Source organism: Manihot esculenta, chromosome 17 (assembly GCF_001659605.2).
Source record: "Manihot esculenta cultivar AM560-2 chromosome 17, M.esculenta_v8, whole genome shotgun sequence".
In the NCBI taxonomy this organism is placed as follows: domain Eukaryota; kingdom Viridiplantae; phylum Streptophyta; class Magnoliopsida; order Malpighiales; family Euphorbiaceae; genus Manihot; species Manihot esculenta.
The window spans coordinates 29,915,904-29,939,517 of NC_035177.2; the positions used below are offsets into that span (position 1 = coordinate 29,915,904).

General features: G+C 34.0%; 1 protein-coding gene across 11 annotated transcripts; it reads left to right on the forward strand.

The window, feature by feature from the left end:
* Positions 1 to 2,590: 2,590 nt before the first annotated feature.
* LOC110604744 (sodium/hydrogen exchanger 8) lies at positions 2,591 to 23,188 on the forward strand. 11 transcript variants are annotated; one of them, XM_043952716.1, is made up of 23 exons: positions 2,591 to 2,987; positions 4,426 to 4,476; positions 4,562 to 4,653; positions 5,458 to 5,535; positions 5,616 to 5,773; positions 5,964 to 6,065; positions 6,140 to 6,257; positions 6,550 to 6,602; positions 6,677 to 6,742; positions 7,550 to 7,594; positions 12,968 to 13,023; positions 14,805 to 15,154; positions 15,657 to 15,704; positions 15,875 to 15,982; positions 16,357 to 16,585; positions 17,822 to 18,106; positions 18,766 to 18,863; positions 19,051 to 19,182; positions 19,281 to 19,499; positions 19,639 to 19,842; positions 20,952 to 21,243; positions 21,386 to 21,464; positions 22,131 to 22,267. In XM_043952716.1, exons 1-22 carry the CDS (start codon positions 2,777 to 2,779, stop codon positions 21,439 to 21,441), a joined length of 3,051 nt encoding a protein of 1,016 aa, XP_043808651.1. In that variant the 5' UTR covers positions 2,591 to 2,776; the 3' UTR covers positions 21,442 to 21,464; positions 22,131 to 22,267. The 11 variants fall into 11 exon arrangements, with proteins under 11 accessions (XP_043808651.1, XP_043808645.1, XP_043808646.1 ...); XM_043952710.1 differs by lacking the exon at positions 21,386 to 21,464 and adding an exon at positions 22,690 to 23,188 and having other exon boundaries at positions 2,596 to 2,987; positions 22,131 to 22,426; XM_021743027.2 differs by lacking the exon at positions 21,386 to 21,464 and adding an exon at positions 22,690 to 23,188 and having other exon boundaries at positions 2,597 to 2,987; positions 14,970 to 15,154; positions 22,131 to 22,426.
* Positions 23,189 to 23,614: the final 426 nt, after the last annotated feature.

A 23,614-nucleotide genomic window follows, 5' to 3' on the forward strand; every position in this document is an offset into this window, starting at 1 on the left:
TGATTTAATTTAATTTTTATAAATTTTTAAAATTTTATATTCAATTTATTTAATTTAATTTAATTTTAAATCTAATTAATTAATTAATTAATTTAATAATGAGTTCAATTTTTATTAATAGAAAATATTTTTTTAATTAAATAAAAAATACTTTTTTTTAAAGAAAATAACTTCTTATTTAAAAAATAATAATTTTTCACGTATTGTGATTCATATTATATATAAATTTATTAATAAATTTTATTTTTAAAATTAAAATTAAATAATAAAAATAAATTGTATCATTAAAAAATATTTTTTAAATATATATATTTTTTAACAAATAGAGCCTATATGGATTGTGTTCTCATTCCATTAACACTTTTCCAAAGGAAGTTTTGGTAGACAAAATATGAATTTTTAAAATAATAGCTATTTGGGAGAAAGAGTTTTAACTAAAAAATTAAATTTATTTTTAAATTATATAAAAAATGTTTAAAATAAGAAATCTCAAAATTTAACCTTAAACTATAATTTAAAAAATCAAATAAGTCCTCATTCATTAGAATTTGACAAATAGTAACACGCTTTACTTAATTTATTTAACTTTAAATTAACATATTTAATTTTTTTAATAATAATTTAATAATTTTTCTTTTTTCATTCTTTTTTACCTCCCTCTTATTTTTTATTTTTTCCATTTTTGCCCTCTTTGATAATAACGCTGTTATTATAACTCTTTGATTTCTGCTGGTTCTGCAATCTGGTATGCCATATCTGTCCATATAAAAGGGAAAAAATCATGTTTTTTTCCTTCTCTTGTTTTCATGAGTAATCTCTGATTTCTCTCTGTATAAATAAACACAAAGTGAGTATCATTGTGATGATGGCTGAGTTTCAGACTGTTGAGTTTTATTATCTCTGTATGGGCTAGGCTCGCGAGAGTAGTATCGGTCCGAAATCCACGAAACCTGTTTGATGGGCCGACCCCAATATGCTCTCCACGAGTTCGATTTTAAACAGTAATAGGAGAAAATACAGTAGATCCAATTACCTCGCAGTCCTGTCTATATACGTGTTGGAGAAATTAAATGGTCATTTAACATCGAGCAGACATTTGACGTTTTCGTACGTATGAGCTTGCATGACAAAAATAAATAGCACTGTGAGGCCGTTAGGCACTACTAACAGATAAAGAAAAAAAAATAAAAGGAGAAATACATCTTCTTTACACTCAAACTTATGCACATATTGAAAACTCTATTTTTTGAATGTAAGAACATCACAATAAAATTTATTTAAAAAATCACAAAAGATCATGATTTTCTACTTAAAAAATTTGACGAAAGAAGAAAGAAATCCAAAAGTAAATAGGTGGTTCGTTTAAGATGTGAAATTCATGCTTCATGAAATACTCAATTAATATATATATATATATATAAAACTCAATTAATTGCTGAATTATTAGCCAGCTAGCATTTACAGCTGGAAATAATAAAATATTGTACTGCAATATAGCACACAGCCAATATCTCAAAAACGGAAAGAAAACGAAAGGAAGTTTACATTTACCATGAAAACTCATTACTTGATATTTTGCTTTTAAAGAATATAGTAAAACCCAGTTCAAAAAAATAAAAAAGAATATAGTAAAATATTTTAAAAATTTACTAATTAATATTTTTAAAATACATCTAAAAAATGTATAGTTTTTATTTTAAATATTAGATAAAAATAACGTAATACTTATTTATTTATTCTCTTGTAATTAAAAATATTAAAACAACCTTGATTCATGAATTTCTCGAAAAAAAAAAAGGGATTTGTTCTAAACTTTTGTTTGATAAATAAAGTTTAAATATAAATTATTTCACATGGCAGCCACTGCAAAAAGACATGGAAAAATTGAGTTTATAAGAAAATAAATATAAAAATATTTTATTTATAAATTGTATATTTATTATATATTTTAATTAATTTTATATATAATTTGTGTATTAGATAATAATATTAAAAACTACTTATAATATAATTACCAAATACTATTCCATATAATTTCCCACTTGCTTTTCCGTACTATTCTACCGTTACCTCTGTTTGGATGTATGGAAAATATAGGAAGTGTTTAATTGAAAAAAAATGAGGAAAATAAAAGAAAAAGAAAATAAAAAGCATCAAGCAAAGTTGCCTTTTCCAATTACAATTACAAATTACCCTTTTCTTTTAAGTTCTTATTAGAAGTATATAGGATAAAGTTACCAATTTAGTTTAATTTTCATTATTTCCAAATAAGAAAAAAATACTTTTATTTTTTAATTTTCTTTCAACTGAATAAAAATAAAAAATAATAAAAATTATATGTTTTCTGTTTTTTTAATGCAAATTTATTATAATTTTTACTATTTTTTTAAAGTAAAGATTTAATTTTTATAAATAAAAATATATTTTTTAAATTTAAAATTTTATTTATTGGTGGAGTTGAGAAAAATATGTATATTTTCGTATTAATTAAAATAAAAAATAAGGAAAAATTTTAAAAAAGAACAGATGCAATTGTGGCGGTGCCAAGTGTCAATGTCATGGCTTGAAGGTTGAACAGCCAAAAAAAGGTAGCAGATACTGCAAAGGCAACTTCAAAACTGCAGATATTCTTTGTTTTTCTGTGTCTTATTATGTAACACTCTGCTCTCCTTCCACAACCCAATACTCCATTATCGACCCAGAACTGAGCTCAATTCTCAGCTCCTTTAGTCTCTTCTCCCACCGTGAGGAGAGCCTCTTTTCCACTGAGAACTAAATGGCCACCCTGATTGAGGGCCAGTTTCCGTATAGAATTTTGGCTCAGAAGACTTCTTCTTCTTCTTCTGAGAATGCTAATCCAGCAGACGCCGTCATTTTCTTTGGGTTATGTTTGGTTCTTGGGATTGCTTCCAGGCATTTACTGCGTGGAACTAGAGTTCCTTACACTGTTGCTCTGCTCGTCATTGGCATTGCTCTTGGATCCTTAGGTTTACTCATCTCCATTTTCCTTCTTCTCTAGTTGTTTACTTTGAAATATTAATTTTAATGTAGCATTTGGTTTCAACAACCCTAATTCTCTTCCATTTTTTTACCTTTTTTAAATATCTTTGTTGAAGCTCAAAATTGGATAAACTTTATGCTAGATTATGTTGATTACACTTTCCAATAGAGGCTTTGTTTTAAAATCTGAATCCAATTGATGGCTGGTCTTCTGAAGCACTTGTGATCAATTTATACATTGAGACGCTTGGATTTTACCTTCCAGTTTTGCATTTCTTGATTTTTACTTTCTATTTTCCCTCCTTTTCTTCCATAGAAATGCTTCTCAACATAATGTTTTTGTTGCTGAATTAGTTTTTTCTTTATATTCACTATGTCTTGTATTTAAATTATTTAACTTTGAAAATTTTCAATTATGAATCATCTAATGGGATAAAACTCAAAGAGTTAAGTTATTAAAGGAAATAAAGAAACCAAGAAAATAATCAACTTCAGCAGATTGACAGTTTAATTGATTTTCCAAGCAGCCTATAATTCCAATATTCAGCTATAGATTATGTGCAACAAGAACAATCACAAAGTGTGAAAAAGCAATCCTCATAAAAATAATAAAAACTCTTTCTTTTTGTATGAGTGGAAATCTAGAGTACTTTTTCTTGTTTTTTTAAGAAACCTAACAGAATATTCATATTCACATATCTCAGTTTTTCAAAATGAGAACTAGAGAACTAGTTTTATAGTTTTTCAAAATTTAACTAAGAGCTTACATGGTTCAGAAAAATATTTTCCTTTATAACAAAAAGTTACGTTTTCTAGATGGAAAATAATAATTTTCTACAACCAAAATTGTACTATAATATTTTCATAATTAAAATTGAATAATTATTTATGAAGATATTAATATAGAATAACAAAAATAATTATGTTATTGTAAAATAAATGAATAACACAAATTAAAAAATTTTTAAAAGTAAGAATAAGTTTTTAGATGTATTTTATAATGATTATCCTTTTAATTATGAAAGGTACGGACAATTTTTTTCATGAATTAGAAAAATGTTTTCTATTATTGACATGAGAAAATGTTTTCCTAGTTTTTCCTCTTTCTCTACTGAAACTGAAAACTGAAATTTTTTAGAGGAAAACAGGAAATTGTTTTCCAAGAGTAAACATGCATTTATTTTCTTTAATTTCAGAGCTCCAAATAAAATCCTTTGTAAAAACATGCAAGAACATTTCTAAACAATAATAATAGTTAAGTAGGATTTGATGCTTGTGTGTGTTTGGGGTTAGCTGAATTTATGTCGTGTCAAATATTATTTCTCTTAGTAATTCCTGTCATGTTCATGTTGAGTAATCATTTCTATGTTTACAATCAAAGATAACTTGGTTAATCATGAATCTAAAGGAAGAATTTATATGCAGAATATGGTACAAGTCATCGATTGGGAAAGATTGGGGACAGCATTCGCATTTGTAAGTTCATCTGGGCTTTTTCCTTTCCTTTTGTTTTGCAAACATGTTTGGCTGTAAAAATAAAAATGCTGTCGTTCATGTGAAGGGGCACATATTGATCCTGACCTTTTATTGGCTGTTTTCCTTCCTGCTCTTCTTTTTGAGAGTTCTTTTTCAATGGAAATGCACCAAATCAAGGTATTTTTCTCTATTCTCCATTGAATATTTGAAGATTAATATCAAATCACCCTGAAAAATTTGGACTTGAAAACAAAACATTCACTGAACAAGGAATCCAAATGTTGCCAAGATGGGGAAAGGGAAACTTATTTCCTTAATCTGTATCACCTTTTGTATCTCTAACTTTCCATCATCCTTTAATGTGCAAGTAACTGGTTGATTGCAAACTTGCACATTCAGTATCACCATACCACTGTTACAGAAACGTCGTTTCTTTTTCTTCTTTGGTTTATTGAAATGGGAAATAGTCATCCTCTGCTAGTGGTCATGATCACCTGCTTAATGGAAAAGTTCTGCACAATGGGCAGTTGATGAAGGTGGAAACAGTTCAGAATGGTTTGGGGGTCAAATGTGTAGATTTAGTATGGAGAGCTGCTAATTTGTGTTGGATTTATTGCTTTTGAAATAAGGCACATGCATCTTGGGAAAGCTGAATTATCCTTCTATGAGCTAAAAGCTTTACTTTTCCTAGCTTCATGGTTGCTTGGTTTCTATACTCTCTTTCATTTCATTGGCTTTCTCCATTATGTTAGACAGCAAATTTATCTGAAGTTCCTCTCTTTTGGTTTATAGTTAGTTTTCTTTTGGCATCATATTACTTGTTTGACTCTGCATTATGATTTTAAACCCTTGATAGGAAAATCAATAAAACTTTATCCAATGTCCTCCTGAGGCAAGTGTAACTTTATCAAGTCATTAAGTGAAAGATTAGAGTTTTCTTGTAATTTTGAGTGAACAATGCTTTTACCAATTCTTCTATAGAGATGTATGGCACAAATGCTTCTACTTGCTGGTCCAGGAGTGCTTATCTCAACATTCTGTCTTGGATCTGCTCTGAAGGTATCCCAGGAGACTAGAAACTATAATATAAGCAATAATGCTGTTGTTATAAAATTTGCATCAGCAACGTTATGCTGCAGCTTGCTTTTCCATATAACTGGAGCTGGAAAACATCATTGTTGCTGGGCGGACTTCTGAGTGCTACTGACCCTGTGGCTGTTGTTGCTTTGTTGAAAGATCTTGGTGCAAGCAAAAAATTGAGTACAATTATTGAAGGAGAGTCCTTGATGAATGATGGGTATTTTTTTTACTGATCTTTCTTTGTTTATTTTATCCAAAAGGCTGTAGATTAGTTGAGATTCTGAGTAGGTGAAAATGAAATCAGTACAAGAAGGTCTCCATGTTTATTTCCCAAGATAAATTCAGTCCTATCATGTTACTTTAATGTTTGTGGTCTCGTCTGATTGCCCTTCATTTTATATATCCAGGACGGCAATTGTGGTCTATCAGTTATTTTATCGAATGGTCATTGGAGAAAGCTCCAGCTGGGGTGGGATAGCCAAATTTCTGGTAGAAGTCTGTCTTGGAGCGTAGGTATCCATTACTTCTAGTCAATATTGATAAGACTCTTTTCTCTGGTTATGAGATTCTTTCCTTGGTCCAGTGTAGGCATTGGTCTTGCCTTTGGAATTGCATCTGTTCTGTGGCTTGGATATATTTTCAATGACACAGTGATAGAAATTGCATTGACACTTGCTGTGAGCTACATTGCTTACTTTACTGTACGTTCTTCTCCAACTGAGGAATAGCTTTATATTTTGTTCTTTTGCCATGTCCAATTGATGAAAATTAAAAAGTTATTTGGCAAATTTGGGAAATAAATCCTGGAATCCATTCGAATTGCCCCAGCTAAATTACTGGTTAGTGCATTACAGGGTTTGTCTCAAGCTTCATTGAAATCCAGTTGAAAAAAAAAAGTTCATACAAATGGTTTTACAAATTGCTATGTTTTTATTATAAATCACATTACTTCTTTAGTGTTTGACAAACTTTATATTCATTGTTATGTGATAGGCGCAAGAGGGTGCTGGTGTTTCTGGTGTTTTGGCAGTGATGACTTTGGGAATGTAAGTTGATAAGGTATCAATAGCTACTTTGCAACTTGAAGAAGTGACATCATGAGACATTACACTTTGTACAGGTTTTACTCTGCAGCTGCTAGGGCTGCTTTCAAGGGTGATGGTCAACAAAGCTTGCATCACTTCTGGTACATCAAATGCCTATGTTTTAATTGATGTAGTAGCTCGTGTTATGGACAGAAAAGGTGAAAGGAAAACTAGCAGAATCTTTTATATCAATAAAATGAAAAAGGTGGAAGAGAAAGGATAGCTATTTGTTCCCCTTTTTTTGGGGAAAAGAATGAGAAGTAGAAGGTGTTATCCTGAATATCTGAGGAATTTATTTTAACTCATTAGGAACTAGAAATCTTTCCTCATGCGTGCGAAAAGTTCACACACTCACAGACACATTATTGCACTATAGTAACAGCTTTAATTCTGAGGATAATTAGTTGGATAAGACTGTTAAAAAGAGAGGCTGCATAGACTGTAGAGAAATGAAATCTCCTTGAAGGAATTAAGCCATGAGGTAGCCACAAATCTAACAGTAATATTTCAAGCATGAGGGATAATAGAAAAAAAAGAAGAGATTTTATATTTGTTGCGGAGGAATGAAGACTCTAGTATGAGAAAAAAAGAGGGGCAGGCATCAAGGTAGGGCTTCTGATGTTCAAAAGTTTGTTTGAGAGTGATAGGCTTTGGCAAGGATAAAAAAAGGTTTATGCCCCTCATTTTAACGCTTGTTTGAGGGACACGTATTGTCTACTGCTGTTAATATAATTTAATTTAGTTCAGCTGGGGCAGCTGTAAATATCTGAGAAATATGCTTGACTAGACTTAAAATCTTAGCTGTGCACTTCTGTGATGCACAAACACAGCAGTGTTTTCTTACTAATGTGTTTTAATTTTTCAATGATTGTGTAGTGGTTCGCTAATTCATTTGCATTTTTTCCCAGGGAAATGGTTGCATATATTGCAAATACATTAATTTTCATCTTGAGGTAAGCAATTAAGTTGTCATTATTTCACTGTTGTTTGTTGTTCTATCATGTAGAAGGATAATATTTGTTGTATTTCACAATAGAGATTACAATCTATTTATACATGAGAGAGGGTATCTAAATAGGAAGGAAAATCAAGTCTATGATTATACAATCTCTAGGATTAAGCAACTGACCCATCTATCAATATTTACTTCCTATATTAACATATTTACTTTCTATAACTTATAACACTCCCCCTCAAGTTGGATCATAAATGTTAATCATGCCCAACTTGTTACATATATAATCGACTCGAGTCCCATTTAGAGATTTAGTGAAAATATCTCCTAATTGTTCTCCAGTTCGGATATGTTATGTTGATATTATCTTTTGTTGAACCTTTTCACGAACAAAATGACAATCAATCTCGATGTGTTTGGTCCTCTCGTGAAATACTGGATTGGAGGCAATGTGGATAGCTGCTTGATTATCACACCACAACTTAGCAGGCACCGAATTTGAAAACCCAACTTCTTCCAACAGTTGACGTACCCACAAGATTTCACAAACGGCTTGTGCCATGGCTCGATATTCAGATTCAGCACTAGAACGGGAGACCACATTTTGCTTCTTACTTTTCCATGAGACCAAGTTACCTCCCACAAAAACACAATACCCAGTAGTTGACCTCCTATCAACTTTCGAGCCTGCCCAATCAGCATCAGAAAAGCATTCAATATTTGAGTGCCCATGGTTACCATAGAATAGACCTCGCCCTGGGGCCCCTTTAAGGTAACAAAGAATCTGTCCCAGAGCATCCCACTGGGCAACAGTAGGAGAGGACATAAACTGACTTACCACACTCACTGAATATGCAATATCAGGACGAGTCACAGTCAAATAATTCAGCTTACCAACTAATCTTCTGTACCTTCCAGGATCTGCAAATGGCTCACTGTCTTCTGTGGTAAGTTGAAGGTTAGGGGTCATTGGGGTACTACAAGGCTTAGCACCCAATTTTCCTGTTTCTGCCAACAAATCAAGAACATATTTTCTTTGAGATAAGAAGATGCCTTTCTTACACCGCATAACTTCAATTCCCAAGAAATATTTCAAGGAACCCAAATCCTTTGTATGAAACTGTGTTTTAAGAAATTCTTTTAGGGATGTGATGCTAGCAATGTCACTTCCTGTAATAACGATATCATCCACATATACTACAAGCAGAATTACTCCACTATCAGAATTTCTATAAAACACTGAGTGATCACACTTACTCATCTTCATTCCAAACTGTTGGACCACCTCACTAAACCTGCCAAACCATGCTCGAGGACTCTGTTTCAAGCCATAAAGGGATTTTCGAAGTCTACAAACCTTACCTAACTCCCCCTGAGCAACAAAACCAGGTGGTTGCTCAATATAAACCTCCTCCTGAAGATCACCATGAAGAAAAGCATTTTTAATATCCAGTTGATGCAAGGGCCAATCATGAGTAGCCGCCAAGGAAATAAACAATCGGACAGATGCGAGCTTGGCAACTGGAGAGAATGTATCAGAATAGTCAACTCCATAAGTTTGTGCATAACCTTTGGCCACTAAACGGGCCTTGAGGCGAGCAATAGATCCATCAGGGTTTACTTTTACTGCAAACACCCATTTGCACCCAATAGCCCGCTTTCCTGGGGGCAAGGACATCAATTCCCAAGTACCATTAGTGTCAAGGGCCATCATTTCCTCTTCCATTGCAGCACGCCAACCAAGATGGGACAAAGCCTCAATAACAGTTTTGGGAATTGAAATAGAATCTAAAGCAGTGACAAAACAACGAGAAGAGGAGGATAATTGATCATAAGAGACACAAGATGAAATAGGATAAGTGCAAGTACGTTTACCTTTGCGAAGAGCAATGGGCAAATCCAAATCAGACGGTGAAGGATCAGTGGGAGCAGGATCTGTCGACGAAGAAGCAGGTAGCGGAACGGAGTCAGAGTCCTCTAAGCGTCTGGAATACACATGAAAGATGGGAGGGCGACCTGGCACATGAGCGAAAGGTGTAGGAGTAGTCTGAGGAGACAAAGAGCGAACAATGTATAACAAGAGGTCATCTTCCTCCCCCTCGGTGTTATAAACAGATGATGGCGGAAAAAATGGAGTGGACTCAAAGAATGTTACATCCGCAGACACAAGATACCGATTCAGATCAGGAGAAAAACAACGATACCCTTTCTGACGTCGAGAGTAGCCAAGGAAGACACATTTGAGTGATTTAGGATCCAATTTAGTAACCTGTGGACGAACATCACGAACAAAACATGTACAACCAAACATACGTGGCTCAATAGGAAACAAAGATTTAGTGGGAAACAAAATGTTATAAGGGATATCACCATGAAGGATGGAGGAAGGCATGCGATTGATCAAAAAACAAGCAGTGGAGACAGCATCAGCCCAAAAACATTTAGGTACCTTCATTTGGAATAAGAGAGCTCTGGCTACTTCAAGAAGATGTCGATTTTTTCTTTCAGCAACTCCATTTTGTGAAGGAGTGGCAACACAAGATGACTGATGAAGAATCCCTTTTTGTAACAAATAAGATTGAAATTCCCCAGAGAGATACTCTTTAGCATTATCACTTTACAATATACGGATGGAAGTATTGAATTGGGTTTGGATTTCAGCATAAAATGCACAAAAAAAAAAAAATAATTCTGAACGACTCTTCATTAAAAATAACCAAGTAGTACGAGAGAAATCATCAACAAAAGTAACAAAATACTTAAAGCCAGACTTAGACACAACAGGACAAGGACCCCAAACATCTGAATGTACTAACTCAAAGGGGGACGAAGCCCGTTTATTGACTCGAGGCAGTGTAGGTAAACGATGAAGTTTGGCAAATTGACAAGACTCACAATCTAGAGTAGACAAAGAATGAAACTGTGGATATAACTTCTTTAAAACTGAGAGAGAAGGATGCCCCAAACGACAATGAACATCAAAAGGTGTTAAACGCGTGGAGCATACCAGAGATCGAGGAGATCGAGGTAGTTGCTTATCCAAGACGTAAAGACCCTCTGACTCACTCCCTCTACCAATAATCTACTTCGTCGAAAGATCCTGAAAAACACAGTGATCAGGAAAGAATGAGACACAACAATTCAATGCACGAGTGAGTTTACTAACGGAAAGCAAATTAAATGCGAACTTAGGGAGACATAACACAGAGGATACAGAAAGAGAAGGGGTTAAGTTGACATGACCAGAACCAATGACAGAAGATTTAGTGCCATCAGCAAGAGTAACATAAGAAGGCCATGTACGAGACTCAAGATTGGACAAAAGGGTAGAATTACCTGACATATGATCGGTAGCACCAGAATCAATAACCCATTTTGAGGATGAAGACACAAGACATGTAGTAGAGTTACCTGACTCGGCAATTGCAGTGATGGAGGAGGAATTAGAGGATTTTAGAGATGCCTGGTATTGGACGAATTGTGCATACTCATCTGCAGATATCAAAATTCCTTGATTGGAAGATCCATTCAATTTGTGTTCCGTGATTTTAGTCATCATAGGAATCACATCAGTTACGGTGGTAGTTTTCACTTCAACCATGACAACAAACCCAAAACGACAGCAACAAAAGAAACACAGAATCAGAAAACAGTACCCGGCGTGAACAGTACCACGTGAACAGTACTCGTGAACAGTGTCGATGAACAGTACTCGTGAACAGTACCGATGAACAGTACTCGTGAATAGTACCGATAAACAGTACCCCGTGAACAGTTCGATGAACAGTACCGATAAAAACACCTCCCCCAAAACCCGAACGGCAAATAAACCTCAGATCTGACAAGGGAACGATGTGGCGACTCCAGCGATGGTGAGATCCAAATATTACCCGTTATGGGTAACCCAAATAAACAGAGCCCTAAGTCTCCAAAAAAAAATTTTTTTTTTTTTTTTTCTTGAAAAAAACTTTGACGGGAGAGAAAAATTAAATCTCGACGAGAAAAGCTCTGATACCATGTAGAAGGATAATATTTGTTGTATTTCACAATAGAGATTACAATCTATTTATACATGAGAGAGGGTATCTAAATAGGAAGGAAAATCAAGTCTATGATTATACAATCCCTAGGATTAAGCAACTGACCCATCTATCAATATTTACTTCCTATATTAACATATTTACTTTCTATAACTTATAACATATCACATATGCCAAGGCTAAATTCAAAATTATGTTGTAATGTATTATTGTTTAGTTATTAATGACGATATTGTTAATTAAGAGGGGAAAAGCGCTAAATAGAAAAAAGAATTAATAAACATGTATGTGAAAAGTCAGATAAGATATGTTTCCTGCTCAAGCTGAGGCTTTACCCCTAGGGGCACATTTGCTGTCCATATGGAAGCATCATTGTGCTTCAGACATTAAGACCTATATGACTAGATCAGGTAAGAAAGAAAACAAGTGGGGTTTGAATCAAGTCAGGAAGAGGGAAAAAGTCTCCCTTTTTGTTCCAATCAACATAACATTGAAAGAAATTGTGATTTTATCTTAGATGTTTCACTTTTTCAGAATCAAGAAAACCCAGGAGGCAGGCGCCATCTTAAGCATTTGGCTCATACTCCAGCTTAGGATGGACTTTTAGCCTTAACAAAATGTTATAGTACGTAGTGACTCAAAGTTCAATTAAAGATATTGCCATTTGTTAGTAGTTCTTGCCTCTAATGCTGAAGTGGGATGATAGTTGGGTCTTAAGTTCAAATTTTACCTATTGAAAAGATGAGGAGGATCCATCTTTAAGATCTAGTCTGATGCAACTTGGCAGTTGGTGGACTTATCAAGGACAAATTGACTTGTTACATTTAGCATAGGGAAAAATGAAGACTTGCATTATTTCTTTGCTGTCTTATCTGAGTCACTCAGCTTGTTCGTTTGCATCTATGCTTTGATACATAAAAGTTAACAGTTGATTTGGTTGGGAGTTGGTATGCATATCATATACTTCAATTAACACTCTAGTTAATTCATTTTTATGTATATTTTTTTAAATTTTTGTTGAAATAAATATGCTTGAGCTGTAGTAGAGCGGCTTTACGTTTTATGAAAATGTCACAACTTTGAACATTCATTGGGAGCAAGTGATCAGAAAGTAGAGAGTTATGTATATCCTCTTCAACCTATCAATTATGTTGCACATTGTTGTTGTATCTTCGTCTCAGTTCAATGTTATATATTCAATGTGTTATAGGCATTTCACCGGCTAACAGCAAATAAAAATGAAAAGCAAAACTAAATTATCTGTTTGAAATATTTTGATACCTCCCAGTATGTTGATTCATCGATTTTTTTTTTCCTCTTTTGCTTTACAGTGGTGTTGTCATAGCTGAAGGTGTTCTTAGCAGTGAAAATATTTTTCACAACCACGGTACTAATCGCTTTTTAAATTACCATGATCTATTTGTGTGTATACTAAGCATAAATGGTTGGAGGCCTTTTAGATCAATTATGTTTTCATTGAACTATGTTCATAACTATAATGAACCATGTTCATGGGCTACCTAGAACATATGTTATCGAGTGAAAGGGCTGAGGCCTCTTCATGACATGCAGAAACCTACAGTCATTAAGGTCTTTAGACCATTTTGACAACTTACCGCTCATCATCGAGCTGAGATGCACCTTGATGTTAAGTCCATCAGGGACCCAAATATAATTGAAGTTTATTTTCTTGTTCTCAAATTAATTTTTAGAAAATGTTTAACTAATGTATATATATTTGGGATAAAAGAAGAGAATTGTATTGAAAAGGGGAAAGACAAAAGTAAACAAATAATTTTTTTGTAAAAATAGCAAATAAAAAATCAAAGGGACTGTTCAAATCTATTATGAGTATTTGCTTGGAAAGCTTTATCAAAGAAACTAAGTTTAGACTGTTAGGAAGAAGCCATTATTCCTAAGTGAATGCTCTGACAAAAGATAGTTCTTGAAACTCCCAGCTTTAAATTCCAAGAGAACACTTCCCAGCACTGCAAAGCTCACTCAATTCTAAATAACTATTCCTCCCTATTCCCTAATTCTGAATCACTTGAAAGGATTCAACTAGAGATTGTCCTAAGTTCATGCACAAACCCAGTGCTCCATTGTTTTGGTCCAAGTAACAAAATAAAGCAAAAATAGATGCTTTGATTCTTATTAATAGTACAAGGATAGAGAACATAAAAGCCAGATGAAAATGCCTTGGTAACAATATTTGTAAATTTTATTAAGTCTTATTGACCAAACAAAAGTCTTAACCTTAGATCTAACTGTAGATTTCATACTTGATTAGCAAAGGGAAACTGTGATAGATCTGGAACATGACAAACAAAGCAACTTTTAATTCCGTCCATTTTGCCATATCCTTACTTATTTCCTATCACCTTATAAAATTTTCCTCCTTAAGCAATTTTTTTTGGATAATTGCCAAGACTGACCCCTTGGACTTAACCTTCAACAAGCATCCCAATTTGGTAATGTATCTTGGTCTCCTCATTCCAAACCAAGGGAAACCTTTCATGATCCTCTTAACCTCTTAACTACCTGAATGGTAATAATGGACAAAGAGAGGGAATTCAGAATGTAAATATGTAATTTAATCTGGATAGTTGTGATAGAGTTATAAATAAAATATCAATTGCAAACAAGAATAAAGAGTAATTTGTTTTGAATAAGAATAGCCAAATAGCTATGTTCTTTCAATAATCCAGCAATAAGCATTTCCCCTCCTCTCTTTTCTCGATCTTCAATTACAAAATTCAAATAACATATAACAAGGAGACTTGAAGAAAATAAAAGGAACAGGATAACGACCAGCCAGGGAATATTTCCGTGTAATATTATGCTCCTCTGTCCGGAGAAAAAATGCTAGATTTTCTAGATGCCTCCGGACAGCTGGCAAAGGGAAGAAAAAGAGTACCAAGTGAATAGGTATATGATTTAAAAATATTAACGATGACAGTTAAAGACCCTCAAGTCTTCTCTAGATATAAGCGTGATCATCATAAAATCCACGGATTACAAGAAAATGCCAAATGAGAATGTAATTGAATATGTTTATCAAATGTCAATTAGAAATTATTTCTGAAAACTGAATTTCTTAACTATGATTTATGTTTGGACCTATGTTAATGCCCTTCTTTTTGTCCATCTTGTGCTTCATGTGGAAAGATAGCAACAACTTTGGCACTTTGATGCAATTTTTTCAAGTTTCCTTTATCTGTAGCGTCGAAGTGATGAAAGTTCTACGGTCACATGGTTTCTCTCTCTGTTTAATGAATGTGAAGAAACTTGCTTTCTTAAGGTATCAGATGACACTTGTGATTTCTGTTCCAGGAAATTCATGGGGCTACCTATTTCTTCTATACATTTATGTGCAAGTATCTCGGTTAGTTGTAGTTGGAGTATTGTATCCATTTTTACAATATTTCGGCTATGGTTTAGATTGGAAGGAAGCAACTATTCTTGTTTGGTCAGGTTTACGGGGAGCTGTTGCGTTATCACTCTCACTATCTGTTAAGGCAAGTAATCATGGATTAGGCAGTCCACAGGTTGATGAGATTATTCACTTTTCTATGGAATGTGGTTGTTTCAAGTGGTTACATTTTTCTTTCATTCATATAGATTTTACTTTAACATCGTATTTGTGCCATGCTATGAAATTATTTAATTGGGCCTATGTTTTTTGGTCTCATTTTCTTTTATGTGGCTAGTTATGGAGAATGATACTTGTAGATGTAAATGCAAATGGTGACCTTAAGACAAGCATGCTAGATCAATTATGATCTAAAATTAATATAGTATAAGAGCCTCCCTCCGATGTGGGTCTCCCTTAAATATTTCACACTCCCTTAAACATTTTAAGCTCCAATGAAATTCTAGACAGAGGGGTCTGAATTCTATAATGTACACTTGGCCCTAAGCACTCCTCCTTAAGCTAGCTTTTGGGTTGATTTAAGCCAGACCCAAACTTAACGATGTCTATTTGGCACCTCATGATTATTTCACTGAATTTTGTGTCAGCGCACTAGTGACAGCTCAACATGTCTCACGTCTGAAATGGGAACTCTGGTGAGTTCTTGCAATAATTTTTTTATTTAAAATTTCTCCAACTGGAATGTGTAAGGATTTTTAGATCTGATGATAATAAAAGAATTTCCAACTAAATGGGAATGCATTATCTACCTCCCCATTAACCATGCTTATTAACTAATTGATGTTTTCTTCACCATTTTTCACAGTTTGTTTTCTTCACCGGTGGAATTGTATTTTTGACACTTATTGTGAATGGATCAGCTACACAGTTTATTTTGTGTCTTCTAGATATGGATAAGCTATCAGCTGCCAAGGTGAGTTTTATGTTGGTATCTATGTGATATTTTTCCAATTCTATAGATGAAGTATTCTACTGTGCAGAAACGTTAAGATGGCACGTTTGGTTTTGTTTTACATAAAAAATTGCATAAACACCAGCATTTATGATTTGAAAATATCTTACATGTTTTCTTAACTGTGTTATTTTACTGAGAACATTTTCCTACAAGAATTATGCAAGTCATTGAGGCATTGAAAGTTATCTTCGATGAATGGCAAGAGGACTATCTCTTAGATTGTAAATTAGAATATCCTTGTATATTTACCAGTAAATTGTGCAAGCTATGATGTCTTTTATAGCACTAACTACTTCGTTCAACCATTTTGAGATTTTTTTCTTCTTCTACAGAGACGTATATTGGAATATACAAAGTATGAAATGTTGAACAAAGCACTAGCAGCCTTTGGTGACCTTGGAGATGATGAGGAACTTGGACCTGCTGACTGGCCAAATGTTAAAAGATATATTGCAAGCTTAGATAATTTGGAGGGATGTGTAGACCCTAAAAATGCTACTGAATCTGAAAATAATCTAGACCCAACAAATTTGGAGGATATTCGTGTACGCCTTCTAAATGGTATGTCTTTTTCTTTTTTCCTTTTTTGTTTACATTTTTCCTCTCTCCATGATTGGGATCTTTGACCAGATAAATGACTTTAGTGCTGAGTCCAAAATAATTTTTATACGTTCCTCAATATAATGAAAATTGAATTGGCATTGGCAGATCTGCGCATGTGCCTCCATTTCTCCTAATAGAAGCTTCTGAAATATTTACATACCTTTGATGTGTTTGCCTGTGCTTTCTTTTAGGTTTTAATTTGTGTGTGTCTATACTTGCCTATTTATCTTTCTAGCCTTCTTTAGACCCTAAACAAATCTTTGAATGCCTTGCAATTGCAGCATAAATTGAAAGAGAATTGTTTGATAGTATTGAAAGTGAGAAAAGTATAGAACAATTTAAAAATGTGATCAGGAACATTTTGAGGAAGATTAAGAATTCAATCAGATTGAAAATTTCCCATGCTGGCTATCTATTTCTGCATATTCACGTGCTGTCTATATTTCTGTAAATGTGCATATTGTCTAGAGCCAAGAAATTTACCTCATCCTTTTAGCCCCACATTTTACAAGCATATGGATACTTATTTTAACTATTAATCTAAGTTTTTTTTTTTTTAGCATTTCTGTTCCCCTTCCTATAGTGCCTCCACCGTCCCCACACCACCTGCATTGCTGCCACCACCATCACCACTTGCACCACCATGCTACCCTGCTATCACCACTGTAGAGTATAAAAATGCAAAAGAAGTTGGACAACAAAAGACGAGAATGATGCTCTCCAATTTTATTTTTTTCTCAATCTACAAATACAACAGTAATGTTGAAGAGCTCTTAATAATACTTATCTAGAGTAATACAATAACCTTAACCCTAATAACAAAATCAAATATCAAAAATATCCTAAATAATTAAAATAACCAAAATATCCATTTCCAAAATTTCTATCTAAATTACATAGACCTAAAAGCTGTAACAAATGATCGTGCAGCACCACCAGTGCTGCCCGAGCACTGCTGCCACAATTTTTTCTTTATTGAGCAAACATCTGCTTGGGCCTTAATGTTTCACTAACAGCCTAGAACTTCTATTGCATTAAATGTTTTCTTCAAATGACACTAGCAGCTAAAATATCTCTTGTATTTAAAGACAGAACTGCTCCACTTTTCAGGTACTTTGCTGTTTTTTTTGGGACTTGAAAATTCCTTTACCTGTATGAACAATTTACTGATTGGGACTTCTTTTCTTGTATGAGGTGTCCAATCTGCTTACTGGAGAATGCTCGATGAGGGAAGAATAACGCAAATCACTGCAAATATTTTGATGCAATCCATAGATGAAGCAATTGACTTGGCTATTGGGCCTTTGTGTGATTGGAAAGGCTTAAAAGCTAATGTTCATTTCCCAAGTTATTACAGGTCTTGCCCACGGAAACTGATTACTTATTTCATCATAGGGAGATTGGAATCTGCTTGCTATATTTGTGCTGCATTTCTCCGTGCCCACAGAATTGCACGATGGCAACTGCATGACTTTTTAGGTAAACATTTCCTTGATTTATGCTATTAGGTTTCAAATGAAAAAAAAAAAATTCTCTTTTGAACTTTCTATTCTCCTTTAAATGGAGTAGGCAGATTTCTGTATCGTTCCTAAGATATAGTTGTAAAACATTTCATGCAATTGGGAACTATGCAATGAATATGTTGTTATGACACATTGTAGGTGTGTTCGGCATTTGTTCTTACAACTGCCACTGCTTACAGAAGTTAATTGCTGTAAGAAAAAATTGATCTCCCATGATTATTATGGTCAACTTTTGACACCTTTCCTTCTAGTCACGTATTATGCTTCAAATTTTGGATGATTCTAGTTTTGCTATTAGATGCAACTCACTACTTTTGTAGTTAGAGCATTTGTTATGAGAAGTGCTATTTGAATTTTGAGGGCATTGGCTAGAAGAGTCCTGCTTTGTTGTCACACTTGATCTGCAATAACTTTTTGGTCTCTGGAAGACATCCTCTTATCTGTCAAAAATTTTCTGTCATTAACTTAAAATGTTGTTGTGGTAATGAGGATAGTGAATATATTATGCTTTCAATAGCTGTCAGTGGGATAATCTTTCTCTTCACTGAAAACATTGGATTTTATTCTTTATTAACAATTTTTTGAGATGTTTGATTTCTTTCATGCACTTCTTAGGTGACAATGAACTTGCTTCTAAGGTTATTAATGAAAGTGAGGCAGAAGGAAAAGAAGCGAGAGAATTCTTAGAAGATGTTCGTGGTACATTTCCTGAGGTTTGTGAACTTAACTAGCTTGTATTTTGTCCATGTCGACTGGATTCCTTTTGAAATTAATTGGTATAGTCCATCTGGAATATAATGTTCATACTTTCGTTTTGCCCCTATATTCTAGCTAATTGGAGCAATTTCGAATATCTCTTATAATTCATAATATGAGCTAATAATTTTAGCAAATTTTCAGGTTTTGCGTGTTCTGAAAACTAGACAAGTAACTCATTCGGTGCTGAGACATTTAATCAATTATGTTCAAAGTCTGGGGATGGTTGGATTGTTGGAAGAAAAGGAGATGCTTCATCTTCATGATGCAGTCCAGGTACCTATGTTTTGTATTTAGAATCTGCACTATTTAGCCATTAATTTGCACTTACTTGAATATTTAACCAAAAAAATTCATTTCACGTTTTGTTGTAGGCAGACTTGAAAAGGCTTCTAAGGGATCCTCCTTTAGTAAATATTCCCAAAATAACCGATCTGATTAGCAACCATCCTTTGTTGGGGGCCCTTCCTCCTACAGTATGTGAACCGCTTGTAGGTTCCACCAAAAGAACAATGAAGCCACGTGGTTCACGCCTTTACAAACAAGGCTCCAAATCAACTGGAGTTTGGCTTATTTCTAATGGTGTTGTCAAGGTAAATGCACAAGTTAGGCTAGGCTATAAGAATTTTCTTTCTTTCTTCATTTTACTTTCCCTCTTTTTCTAGTTACAACTACACAATTTGTTCGCATTGGAGCTGGAGCAAGTCATAAATGTTAATTGTTGTTTGTCAGTGGAGTAACAACACAAGGAACAGGCACTCTCTGCACCCAACTTTTACACATGGGAGCACACTAGGCATATACGAAGTGTTAGCTAGGAAGCCTTACATCTGTGACATGATAACAGATTCTGTGGTTCTCTGCTTTTTTGTTAAAAGTGAGAAAATACTTTCAGCAGCAGAGTCAGATGCCAATGTGGAAGACTTCATGTGGAAGGTACTGTTCTTTGAATAGGAAAAAAAAAAATCTTTTTTCTTTGAAATAAAGATAGAAAGGAAATACAGCGAGGAGCCTAAATCAGCAAACATAGAAAAAAGAACAGAAACAGCTCTTGAGACATTATACAACTAAACTGGGATAACTTCTAAAGCCATCCCTTGAAAAATCACTAAAGCTGAAGCCCATGAAAAAGTAAAAAGACCACCTTTTCCCGCAGAAAATTGAAGGACAGAAACTGGTTTTTGAAAAAGCTGAGAATTTATTTCCATCTAAATTTTTATATTACTGCAAATACAACATAATTACACAGGTTTTTTTTGCATCTGTTTTACCAGCCAAGTCCTTGTCACTTTAGAGGGTGTTTGGCTCAGCTTATAAGCTGGTTTGACCAGCTTATAAGCTCTAAAAGTTAAATAACGCGTTTGTTTATAGTAATGTAATAAACTTATAAACACCAAAAAAATAAGCCGGTACTCCCCAACTTTTTATTTTGGTGCTTATAAGCTAGTTTGGCCAATTAAATTACTACAATATCCTTATTAAAAATTTAAAATTACAATTATACCCGCATTTAATGATAATCTAATTTATATCCTTTTTAGTCATTTTCATAATAAATGTGCTCAACTTTCATCTAACACTTATAAGTACCTATACCAAACACTTAACAGCTTAAAACTTAAAAGTGCTTATAAGCTAAATTTCATAAGCTAGGCGAAATCTCCCCTGAAGCCAACAAAAAGATTCTGCATAGAGCCAATTCTACTCAAAAGACCAAAATGGTTGTTCCAAATTATCCAAGCCCTTTCACAATGCAAAAGCAAATGACAACCAGACTCATTATGTTCACGACAAGGAGACACCAACCAGGGGATAAAGACTTCCTCATCTAGAGATGCTTTAGTTTTCCAAACTTTTATTAGCTGAAAGAAAAGAGTGGTCATGAGAGGAGTAAACAAGTTCTTTTGTGTAATAATACATATGTATGTGTAATAATATGTCAAGGCAAAAATGAATAAATATACATCAGACACAAAATTTTGGTCTATTGTTATTGTTCAAGCTATTTCTGAGAGCTCTGTTTTCTTGTTTCCTTTCTCTTTCAGGAAAGTGCTATCATACTCGCCAAAATTTTGCTTCCTCAAGTATTTGAAGAAATGTCTATGCAAGATTTGAGAACTCTTGTTTCAGAAAGGTCAATGATATATACACACTTAGGGGGAGAAATACTTGAAATACCTAATAATTCAATTGGCTTTCTCTTAGAAGGACGTGTAAGAACCCATGGTTTTCAAGAAGAATTGATTACATCACCTGCTGCACTATTGCCTCCACGGAGAAATCAGAGCTTTGGAAATGCAAATGGAATTCATAGCATCCAAAATGAAGAAATTGATGGTATTGAAGGGCTGAACTCTAATTTTTTTTTCTTAAAAAAATGAATCCTGAATATAATTCTTTTTTTACATTTTGGTCCCATATCTCTTACATTTCACAATTATTGATAATTATGATACACTATTTTACTGCTGGATAGCAGGGTCATATAATGCTGCTGCTGCATATATACATTCATATCATATACATCCAAGTTGATGTTACCTAGTGGATGATTACTGGTAAAGATTTTGTAATATGTTGTTTGTCTTGATTTTTAAAAAAAAAAATTTCATTTGGTAGTTTGTGAATAGAAGAAATGAAACAAGGAAGAGGAGAATAGGATAGCAAAATTAAAACATTACAGTGATCAGGATTTAACCCTATCTTTTGGACTGTTTGGGCTTGATTTTTCAGGTGGCTCAAAAATTATTACCTCTAGACTCTAGTTGCTTCCTTTAAAATTCACACTAGGTTTACTGTTTACATTACCGTTAATTCAAGTTCTCTTTTTCAGTGAAATAAATTATATATGACTTCTGATCCTAATTTGTTAAAAGAGTCCTAGATATTTTAAGGAAAAGAAAGGATACATGGCTAGGGATATAATAATTAACAAGAATAATCTGCACATGTTCTCAGACAACTCCTTTGGAAACATAAAGATACAAAGGGGAAAAAAATAATAGAAATCATTTCCAATTCTTATGCTAAAAACAACTTGACGAGTTGCTATATTAGGTTTAGTCACTGTTCCAATTACTTGTTGCTATTTTGACAATAGAGCAAAACCAACTACTTAGTAGATACATTTTGATTTAGTAATGTTGAGCTACCAGCTAAGTTGTTTGGCAGGGAACCATGATGACTAAAAGATAAAACTCGAGTAATTATACTTACAAATGCAGGTGCCGAGACAGCCAGCTTATCTCATCAAAGATCCTGGTATCAAGTTGATGAGAAAGTGAGAATGATAACTTTTGACATGGCAGCTTTTGAGGCAGATAGGGCTCTGCTGAGAAGGTCATCTTCTTTGGTACCACATACAGGTGATCATCCCCATAAACCTCTAAGCAGAGAGCATGGTCTTATGAGTTGGCCTGAAAATTTTTACAAGTCAAAACTGCACCAACGGAATCTTATAAGTGGAGTAGTAAGTAGCTTGCCTGCAAGAGCAATGCAGCTGAGCATTTTTGGCAGCATGGTATGGTTAATTTATTTTTTCTGTCTGCTGGGATTTGTTTGGAAGCACCCCACACTGGATTTTTTCAACCTACCTATTTTTTTCAGATTTTAATGATTTATATGAATTTACTTGTGGGACAAAGTAAAAAGGTTCTACTCTAGTCAGAAATTTAGCTAATGTCATTCAAGTACCCATTGAGATGAACCCTATGAAAGATGGAAATAAAATATTGTGAATCTTAAATCTTTTGAATTTACTGCTTTATATTTTCATTTCACAAGGTTGACTGGGAATGGCGTAGCCAACGTTCTTCAAGCAGTCTAGTCAATCGATCCCATAGCATGCCATTCTCAAGAACTGCATCACTTCAAGGTCGTCCTGTAGTTTCTGTCAGATCAGAAGGATCTACTACTTTAAGCAAGAACCTTCAAGTGCGAAGGTTTTCACGGTATGTTCTTGCTCCACCACCAAAGAGGACAGACGCAAATGAGAGCCATGCCTTGGATGATTCCAGTGACGAATCTGGTGATGAAGACAATCACGTTATAAGAATTGACTCACCAAGTAGGCTTTCTTTTCACTTGGCTCCTTAAATTTGCATCGTGAATTATCCCCATTGTAGATGTAATATGCAAACATGAATTTTGATGTTCCTATGGTATTTAGCTTAACTCACTTATGTACCTTTGCCTCCAATTATGATAAGGCATGCCAGCATCCTTGTTTCTGATAATAGGAGAATGTTGAGGAATTAATCTTATGGTACATACCATTGAATAAGTTTAGCAGAGATCATGCTGTTCACTAGATTTTCACGAGAGAACTTTCCAACTGGAATATACTGGGGCGTCGAAAATAATGCAGCAGATAGTTCAAATCCAGGTTAACGATATTTGTAGGTTTTTACCTATTCTCAAACCATTTGGGAAGTCGGATTTCTACACTATAGTGAAACTGTTTATGGGTCGCCTTCACTGGTGGAATGGTGGTTTGTAGGGTTTTTAGGGTCAAATAAAGATGTTCTTATTTCACCATTAAGTGTAGCTTTCACTTTCTCAGCTAAGGCTGACATGTTGTTTGCTCTCCAAAACCTAGTTCTCTGAACTTGAGCAATTGAAAATTTTGCCAAATTCTTCCTTTCAAAAGCCAATGGACATGTAGCAGACCTGGCAAAACTATCCAAGGAGGAAAGGAAATGAAACTGGT